We start from the raw sequence: 9,280 nt of genomic DNA, 5'->3' as shown, positions 1-9,280 counted from the left end.
GCATCTTGCCTACATGGCAGATTGTGCCGAGCCATCTCTATATAATCACTTAGGGTAGTCCATCATGCTTGGGTCGATCTGGTTTCCCCAGGATGCTTGCGTGAAGGAGTCTGTTATCTGGCACTCCATGCCCTGGAAGCCTGTCCTGGCTGGCTTCTAGCGGACTCAGTGTCCCAAGCGGGCATGGGCAGCCCATGCATGCGTGCGTACGTCGACGCGAAATTCGGCCTCTTTTTCTCCACACGACCACAACGCTTGCATGGCGACGGAGGAAGCTAGTGAGCCCTATCCGTTTCTCCGGCTCGTCAAACTTGCGTCGGATGTGCTCCCACGCAACAAGACCGTCGCTATCATCGATGGTCGGCACGGAGGTGTGAGTATCGGGCGCGACAAGACGTTTACGGCACGACTTCGCTTGCCGTCGATGGAGGTAAGCAAGCACCATGCCAACATCTTTTCCAATACACGTGGGCCTATATACTACTCGATATCCGATACAGGGTCCATGCATGGAACGTACGTTTGTCGCCGAGGCAAGCCGACAGCGGCTAGTGCGCTAGCTGCTGTGCCTACGTCACAGTTCGTACGACTTTCGGAGGCCAAGCATGCCAGCACGCCGTACGACTTGCAGCACTGGGACCTGATACGGATCGGAGTGCAAAGCACGACGTTCGAAGTACATCTGCACTCGAGTCCCTGGGAGATATGCGACAAGTGTGCTGTCAAAGAAGATGGCACAAATGAGATTTCCGTGGCCCCGCTGGCGCAGCCCAGCCGGCCTGCGGCATCGTCTACGCAGGCAGACGCGATACCCTCTTCGCACCCCTCGCGGCACTCGCGATGGCAGGTTGAGCAGGACCGGCGCAAACGACTGCGTGCCTTGAAGCATGCCATACTGCCTATGCCGGACAAGCAGGCCGCGACGACAGCGCCGCCCTCGAGCTATCGCGACCGCGCGGCCGTACGTCGTACGATGCAGCCTCCATCGAGTGTGCCTAGATCTCAGCACGTATCTGACACTATACCCACGACGTCCTCGAAACCGCTCGATGCCCAGCATGTTGGCTACCAAATGCTGGCGCGCATGGCGAAAGAGTCCGATACGACTATGCCGACGCAAGCACCTGTTGTGCCGCGCGTCGCGACTGGTCGTGCAGGGTTAGGAAGTACAGGGCTATTGGATGCGGAGACGTATGGCCAAGGTCCATCTCACGCGCGGTATCAAGCGCAGGGCCGCGCTGCGGCACAAAAGCGGTACGAGCAAGCAGCCATGCCGCCGCCGCCTAAATAACAAACACTTGGGTCCGCCGCAGACCGCCGGCAGGCCCGGCCGTCCCGCGGCCGATATCTGTCATGCTGTGCTCACGCTGGAGCTCTGCAAAGGCTTCGCGGATATGCCATGCTTCTAGCGGCGGCTCTGTGTTGGGCGGCAGGCTAAAGAGCGAGCACCCTACATCGATATCCTCGTCGTCGTTCGATACGCCATGCGATCCACGCACAGCCTGAGCACGTTCTGTCCATTCTTGCTTGATACGCATGGCACGTGTACATAGTTCATGGACGACTTCGAACGCTAGGAAGCCCAGGATATCAATGGTATCGTCGCTGGGCTTGACGTCCAAGTAGAGATTTGCATGGATGAATTCACGGAAGCGTTTGGCTTTGCGGAATGTAAAGGACGCTTGACGGCATTCCGAGTAAAACACATACTCTTCACGCGTCATGCGCCGCGTCGTCTCATCAGCCGCTTTGAGGCGACGAAGCGAGTCTTCGTTCGTCTCAATCGCATCTTCATCGTCGTCGTCTCCCTCGTCAGCAGGTGCGCCGGCCACACGAGGAAAGTCGCTAAACACAGAACTGAGGTCCCATGGCAACCGCATCTTGCGCTTGTTTACACGCAGCGGACTATCATCGCCCGCTTCGTCAATAGCATCGTTGCCATCTGCACCGCCGCCGCCGCCGCCGGCTGTATCGCCGCCACTGTCTTTGGCATTCTTACGCACGTCTTTCCAGCTGAGGTAGGTACGCAGTCGATTCACTTTAGCACGATCGTACCGGATTAGGAAGATCAAGTCCTCCGGAGCGAGGTACTTGGACTGACGCCGCTGCGCTAGACGTCGCGACTGAATGATCTGCGGTGAGTGTGTGAGGCAGGACGTACCATTTCAATCACTTGGTTGCGCACAATATCCTCAATCAGCCGTGTCACTCGAGGATCGGGATTGTCGATCTCAGTCGATACAAACATCTACAGTCAGTGTACGCCGCACGCACCATCTGCGCAATCTCTTGCTGGTAGCGATAGACCGCCCCTGCCTCCAGACCGTCAGACCGCCCCGCCTCGTCGTCCATCGTAGTAAGGAACGAAGCCTACTCCACTTGCCCATCGAAACCCACTCCTTCTCTTCTCCACCTAATGAGCCTGGCCGATCCGCCCGACGCGCTTGCGTCGGACACGGCGACATTACGGAGTGCGTCGTCTGTCGGTACCATACGACCTTCCACGAGGTCAAGCCAAAGGAAAGAGGTACGTGCCCGTCTATCTGACTCGACGCTAGTTTCTACAATGTTTCCGTACGTACGGAACTATCTAACACGGACAGACGCATTGGAGCGCATGGGCGATGTACCGGCCCAGCAGGAGGCGACCAAGGTCGCCATATGGAAGATCAACGGCACGATACAGTCTCGTACGGCTGCGTATGCACGTCACAAAGCGGAGGCGTACGTATCACAGTGTCTCACCATAGCGAAACCAAGCAAAAAGAATCGAATCGGCTGCGCAAATCGGTCGTGACCAAGCTCGCGCCGAAGCACTCAAAATGGTCATCCAAGGCAACACAAGCGCATGAGGCTGCCACCTCCTCGCACCAGCAGATGGAGGCCTCGTTTCAATCGCTGAACGACGCAAAAACGGAACTTCAGCGTCTCGAGACGCGACGTACCGACCTCGTACGTCTTGCGATCGAGTCTGCAGCGCTGCAGCGCCGCATCGACGAGATCGGTGACGAAATGTTCCCATATGGCAGTGAGCATACTGTGCTACGTGCATGGGTCCGTGAAGTACGGATTAGACAGCTCTTTCTCAAGCTCATTCCAACAGAAGTGAAGCGCGAGCAACGCGCGCGATCGGCCTTGAACTTTGCCGAAAAAAATACCGTCACCATCATGAAGATCTTGCGCGAGATTTTGGAGCTCTCTATTCAGTTTGGCATCGCTAATGACAACCGCGATCGGTTGATTCCAGCAAGTCTCACCAAGTTTTCGAAGCGCATTACACCCATGTTACTACGTGCCAAAGTCCTGCTGGGTGACTTTTACACGTGGATTGCCAAGGCACGTATGCGCCAAAAATTCGTGGTCCGCGCGCCTGTCATGGAGTTGGTCGACCTATCGCGCATGCCAGACAAGAAACGTAATCGGCTGGACCAAGATGGGCTGGTGAAATCGATAGAGTCGTCGTATGCACAATGCCGCGCCTTGCAAACATTCACACAGACGGAAATCAATCTGGGAAAAACTCGCGAGCGCGCACTCTACAAGCACTTTGACGAGCTAGGCGCCTCCATTTCGGCAGCACAGCGTGAAGTTCGTGCGGCGCGTGCTGTGGCCTTGGACGTCGACGCTACGCAGCTCGACAAGGCATTAGCACCGTTTGCAGACAAGCTGCCCAAAGACAATACGGAGGTTAAGCCAGTGGCGCAGCCCATCAGTGCGGATGAAGTGCAACGGGCCCGGATGCGTCTGGACAAGGAGATGGAGGCAGAGGCGCCCGAGGAGGACGAGGACGATGCCAAGTCGGAGATGGGTAAAGTGGCGCCGTCCACAGTAGCATCTACATCAACCCGGCTCTCCCTTGCCACGACAGTTACCGCTGTCTCCATGCCGGGCGTGGACCCTGACCTGTTCACACAGGCGCTGCATCGGCTGCATACGCTGCTCGCCGACTTGGATGCGTCGTCGCGCACGGACCAAGACGACGAAGATTTGCCCTGGACGATGCTAGCCTTGGGCTTCTAGCACGTGGGTGCATCACGTGGGACAGGTGCGCATAGCCGCACGCGGTGGCCGCGTTGGGTGCATGGCGCTCAATTTTTTTGGTAGAGCAGCGTCGTAGGGTCTTCGGACGAAACCACGATACAGCTTGTTCACTGAGCGCGGTAGTGTGCGGGGAGCATGACACTCTTACAGGTGATTCGTGCATCGCCAAGCTACCTGTTCTTGAAATGCTATATTATTTGCACACTCGTGACCATCTTCGCGGCGCGTCCCCTCTCGTCGCGGCTCAATGCGAATGGGCCGTGGACGTGGTATGAATCGACCGAGGGTGGACATGGCATGTCGTCCTGGGGCCGAATGCAGGCCTTGATTGCCAGTGCGACAACGCGCCGTGAAGGCCGTGCTGCAGATTCATCGTTTATGCCTGCGTCGCTACAACACTGGTGGCAGGAGCGTCGTTTCCCCTTCCTGTTCCCCCCGCCGCAGATCCCGCTGAGTCTCGCGCCGCCCACACGCATGCCTTCGATTCCTTTCCTGGAGCGCTGGAAACTGCGGTGGGAGGATATGGCGCATCTACGTGGCCTTCTCAAGCTGGACGAGGCGGACCGCGAAACGTTTCCGGAGCTGGACTGGGATGCGAAAGTGCGATGTTCGTCGGAACTGCATCCCGACGAGAGGATGGCCATTGCGAAGCGCCAGGTCCTCATGTCATCAGAAGGCACGAATGCATTGGCACACTTCCTCCAGCTGCCTGACGATGAGTATGTTCACCCTGAAGACGTGCCGCTGATCGCGATCGGCGGTTCAGGCGGTGGCTACCGTGCCATGTACGGCTACGCAGGCTTCATCAAGGAAGCTGAAAACACCGGTTTGTGGCAATGCACGATGTGGAGCTCGTCGGTGAGTGGCTCCTGCTGGACGTTGGCGGCTCTGTATACCATTGCGCAGGGCTCGACGGACATTATGATAGCGCATATGATGGCCATGGCCAACGAGGAAGCGCATCCCATGAGTCTTCAGGCGATGGACCGTGTCGCACGCTCATCACGAGGTATTTACTACCTGCTAGGCCCGCTTATGCGCAAGGCTCGGAACAAGAAGATGCATTGCCGTATTATGGACTTTTACGCGATGCTTGTCCTGACGTACCAATTCCTCCCTCGTCCGCTATCGCTGCTTGGCACAGACTACTCGTACAATGGTCCTAGTGGCGATACCGAATCCGTCTCGCATGAGCACTGGCTTTGGTCAAAGTACAAACCGACCGAGGGTTTGAGTCGTAAGTCGTTCCAGTGGTCGAAAGTATGGGAACGACGCCAACTTGATCAGGGTTTGCAGCCGATCCCGATTCTCACAGGCGTTCGTCGTGTTTGGCGTCCGCATCCCAGCCCAGACTCGGCGTCCGGTGCGTCTCACCCGCCGTTGGTCGGCAGTGGCTACGACTGGTACGAAATCAGTCCCTTGGAATTGGGCTGCCGCAATATTGGTGCATGGATTCCGACATGGGCGTATGGTCGTCCGTTCGAGAACGGAAAATCTCTCATACGCGCGCCGGAACAGATGCTCGCAACGATTGCGGGGCAGTGCACAGGAGCGCCAGCCGGCCCCCTGACGGCGTATATCTCTACCATGCTTGCGTCCATTCCCCAGGGCACGGTCATGTCTACTCTTCTTGGCTGGATCAACGATTTCGTGATGATGAAGCAGTGGGAGAAGCGATGGGGCAATCCCATTCGGGCCGCCGACGAGCCGAATCCCTTTTATGGCCGTGGTATGGACGACATTGTGGTCGACATGGCCGAGAACGATGATGTGCTTGCTCCTCCGTCGACCTCGTCGCCATCGGCCGGGTCTACGCAAGACATGTCGGCCGCACCCACTCAAGACGCGTCGACTGCGCCCACGCAGCCAACGTCGCCCGTCGATCTGCCGTACCAGGGTACATCTACCCCGCCCATCGACTTTACAAAAGCACCCATGCCTACCCCGCCGTCTCCCGCAGCTATGTCGCCTTCCACGTTCTTGCAGCCCACGACAGCGCAGATGAATGCGTTCTTCTCACAGCTGCCGCGTCTGCCCGAGCTTGCCATGGAGCATACACTGCGTCCACGGCGTGGTAGTGATGCCTCTGTGTCGACGTCCGTGTTTGAGAACGACCCTGAGACGTTCATGGCGCCCCTCGAAGACCTGTCTGCTCGACATCATGAGATGGACGAGCCGGAGGAACCACCGCGTCAGCGGCAGTGGAAGTGGGAGCACACGCGTCGCCTGCGTTTGATGGACAGTGGTCTCTCGAACAATCTGCCCAACCATGTATTGGCTCGTGAAGAGCGTCAAGCGGATGTCATCATTTCTTTCGATGCCTCGTCGGATGTGATGACTGGCGCTGCTATCGCGCGTATCCATGAATTTGGACGTGAAGTCGGCATCGAGATCAAGGCGCACCCTAATGCCCGCGAGCCCATTGATAGGGACGAGGCGCCACGAACTGCGCCGAAGCCCATGACATCGTCGTCTGACCAGTCGCCTGAGAGTGTCGAGCAGGCCGTGCAGAATGAAGCCGCCCAGATCCGCGCCAAGTTCGAGCCCAAGTACGCTCAGCGTCTTGATGGATGGCGGACCAAGAATGGGCCATCTACGGATCGTGAGCCCGACATCAACTTTGTGTATTGTCCCCTGCTACCGAATGCCGTGCAGCCAGGCTTTGATCCTACGACAGCACACTACAGTACGTCCTACAACCTGATCTGGACCCCTGATCAAGTCCGTGCGTTGCTCCGTACGGCGATGGCGAACGTGGAAGAGGGCAGTCATGCTATTGGTATCATTCGCGAGGCGGTGCGTGAGGCGTACGAACGCAAGAAGAAGGCTCGGTTGGCCCGTGAGGCCAAGCATCCCTCTGTCAAGGTGACGGCGCCAGCCACGCCTCCGCCAGCCTCGCCCACGGCGTCGCCCAACGAGCCATCCGCCGCTGCATCGGAAGCTGGGCCGGCTGTGTCTGTTGCCATGCCGGCCGCCTCAGCCACATCTACAACACTCCCAGACGTTCATGCTGAACCGCCGGTCCGCGCAGATCCGCTGTCGATGCTAGCCCCGGCGATTTCGGCGCCCTCGTAATTCTCATAGTCCCTATGATACCCCCTTTTCATCTAGGCTCCTCGGCCGGTCGCTTACATAATTTCTTCGACGGTCGCTTGGTCGCTCAGGTGTTCGACGTGCGGTTTTGCATCGCGTCCAGCATGTCGTTGCTGCGTACGCTCGTCCCACGAGCAACACGGGCCTTTAGTACGCACTCGCGAGTACTCTCGGCAGAGGCAGGTAAGGCTGCTACTGCCTCATCTTCGCCTGCCAATGTCCCGGCAGAGACGCGGCGTACAGCCTCCTCCTCTACGTCCACGTCTGACGTAGCGACGACCTCCGAGCACCTCGAACACCTCGTCCCGGACGTGCAATCGCCTCCCCAGACACATGGCATTCATGTTGCGACGATCCAGCTTACATCATACCGCCGCAAGACCTTTGATCTAGATTTCTTCGCTGATTTCGCGATGCGCGCAGCGCATGCTTTCCAGATACCGACCGGCGGCATTGCCTGCTTGCCAGTGCAGACGTCGCTGTGGACTGTGCCGCGCGGTCCATTTGTGCATAAAAAATCGATGGAAAACTTTTGGCGTCGGACACACCGACGTAGCATTAAAATTTATGATGCGAGCGACGCAACTGTCGACCGATGGCTCCAGTTCCTCCGACACCATGAAATGCCCGGTGTGGCCTCAAAAGTTCAACTGTTCCGCCGGTACCCGCTTGGTGTAGGCCAACAGATGCAATCTGCCGTGGAGGATAGGCAGACGAGCGAGGAGGCTGTGCGTGCCATGGCCGATGAGATTCTTAGCATGCAAAAGGCATCGTAGACAACTATCTTCATCTTCCCTATCTCGTAATTTTCACATTTTCTTAATCATAGATGGGTGAGTCCAGACTGTTTAAAACACATGGTCAGGGTGTACATAAAATGGCCGGCATGTGCGAGGTATAGGCTCGGCCATGGTGGGGAGTGGTTCCATATCTGACGCTACTACGGCAGGTAGCACCGTCTGTTGTGACATGTGAGCAAGGGTGTCGGCATGCAAAGGCGTACAGGGCGACAATACGTCTTCCGCGTATTGCGTCGAGAGCACCTCGGTAGGCGCCTGAATGGCACCGAGTCCAGGCACATCCACAGACACGGGCGGTTCTGGCGCAAGGCGGTGGATCGGTACGACTTCGGCGCCTGCTGGCTTAGTCGAGTGTGGACGCTCGATCAAAATGTCGACATGACGGGGCGGTGCCGTCCACGATGAATGTTTGCGCGACCATGTCGCGCATGAATGCGTGCTCACAGAATCTGTGTCATCCATCATGGAAGGCGTGGAGCACTCAGTATCTCTGTACTTGGCCTCACTCAACGTCATGCCGTTTCCACTGGTCGGCCAGCCATAGAGCCACCAGCAGTCTCTCGGACACACTTGCCAGCCATACTCCTTGTCTCGCTCTTCTGCCGTTTTCATGATAGGGCTGGCCAATGGCAGCTTGTGTAGCGCCGTTGCCAGCTCATGGGCTTGGATCCCGGTATCCAGCGACCTTGACTTGGCTGGAAGCATCTGCGTAAGCCGGTGCTGTCGCTCCAACTCCTTCTGAGTCGATACCGGGATCGAGTAGCTGCGTTCCATGCTGGGTGGCTCCGGCAGCGCTCGCATCCGGTTTACTGCACACGGCGATGGCATATCACGCATGGCTGTCAGCGGGTGTGGGTGTGTATGACCCATGCTCGAGGGCTGTCTTGACATACCAGTCGACACCGCCTCAGGGCTGTGTTCTTTGGGCGTCTTTGGAAGTGGCTTGCAGATGTCGGTATCCAGCCGTTGAGACCATCGCTTGGAAGGCGCGTTTGTATGTGGCATTGCGAAAGCGAGACCAACGTGTTTATGCGCGAGCGGAATCGTTGCCCCTTCTCGTCGCAGCTGAATGATCACGCTGGATCAATCAATTCTTCTGCTCGTGCAGCTACAAGGCCCTTTTTTAGCAGTCCCCCACGTTCTGGCCCTTGTGAATGCAGCCGAACTTTGGCCCTGTCTGTGGAGGCTACTTTATTCATGGCCTTGCATTGCATAATCCACTGTGATTGGCGGAACAAGGATCATTTATCAATGAAACCTATTCATGTAGCTGATTTATGCAAAAACGAGGCAAACGTACTACCCGCCTGCTTGCCAGCCACCATATTTGCCCCTTGATTCGTTCT

The 9,280-nt window shown here is 57.3% G+C and overlaps 6 protein-coding genes across 6 annotated transcripts; 4 read left to right on the top strand and 2 right to left on the bottom strand.

Moving 5' to 3' along the window:
• Positions 1-259: 259 nt before the first annotated feature.
• On the top strand, positions 260-1,163 carry Malapachy_2568 (angiogenic factor with g patch and fha domains 1; the record flags this gene model as incomplete). Its single annotated transcript, XM_018137057.1, has 2 exons — positions 260-1,129; positions 1,158-1,163. 2 exons carry the CDS (start codon positions 260-262, stop codon positions 1,161-1,163), a joined length of 876 nt encoding a protein of 291 aa, XP_017993210.1.
• A 120-nt stretch (positions 1,164-1,283) lies between these two features.
• On the bottom strand, positions 1,284-2,352 carry Malapachy_2523 (spt3-general transcriptional adaptor or co-activator; the record flags this gene model as incomplete). The annotated part of the gene is made up of 3 exons (XM_018137012.1): positions 1,284-2,132; positions 2,162-2,248; positions 2,275-2,352. 3 exons carry the CDS (start codon positions 2,350-2,352, stop codon positions 1,284-1,286), a joined length of 1,014 nt encoding a protein of 337 aa, XP_017993445.1.
• A 64-nt stretch (positions 2,353-2,416) lies between these two features.
• Positions 2,417-4,020, top strand: Malapachy_2566 (hypothetical protein; the record flags this gene model as incomplete). The annotated part of the gene is made up of 3 exons (XM_018137055.1): positions 2,417-2,471; positions 2,604-2,724; positions 2,751-4,020. 3 exons carry the CDS (start codon positions 2,417-2,419, stop codon positions 4,018-4,020), a joined length of 1,446 nt encoding a protein of 481 aa, XP_017993218.1.
• Positions 4,021-4,176: 156 nt separating this feature from the next.
• Positions 4,177-7,116, top strand: Malapachy_2561 (cytosolic phospholipase; the record flags this gene model as incomplete). The annotated part of the gene is made up of 1 exon (XM_018137050.1): positions 4,177-7,116. The coding sequence occupies one exon, from the start codon at positions 4,177-4,179 to the stop codon at positions 7,114-7,116; it is 2,940 nt and encodes a 979-aa protein (XP_017993213.1).
• Positions 7,117-7,238: 122 nt separating this feature from the next.
• On the top strand, positions 7,239-7,910 carry Malapachy_2545 (ribosomal protein s10; the record flags this gene model as incomplete). The annotated part of the gene is made up of 1 exon (XM_018137034.1): positions 7,239-7,910. One exon carries the CDS (start codon positions 7,239-7,241, stop codon positions 7,908-7,910), a length of 672 nt encoding a protein of 223 aa, XP_017993115.1.
• A 72-nt stretch (positions 7,911-7,982) lies between these two features.
• Positions 7,983-8,939, bottom strand: Malapachy_2555 (hypothetical protein; the record flags this gene model as incomplete). The annotated part of the gene is made up of 1 exon (XM_018137044.1): positions 7,983-8,939. The coding sequence occupies one exon, from the start codon at positions 8,937-8,939 to the stop codon at positions 7,983-7,985; it is 957 nt and encodes a 318-aa protein (XP_017993157.1).
• Positions 8,940-9,280: the final 341 nt, after the last annotated feature.

This window comes from Malassezia pachydermatis (assembly GCF_001278385.1).
Source record: "Malassezia pachydermatis strain CBS 1879 chromosome Unknown scaffold2, whole genome shotgun sequence".
Lineage (NCBI taxonomy): Eukaryota > Fungi > Basidiomycota > Malasseziomycetes > Malasseziales > Malasseziaceae > Malassezia > Malassezia pachydermatis.
Note: the sequence above shows the minus strand (reverse complement) of the source record. Positions and strands in the feature narration are given on the sequence as shown.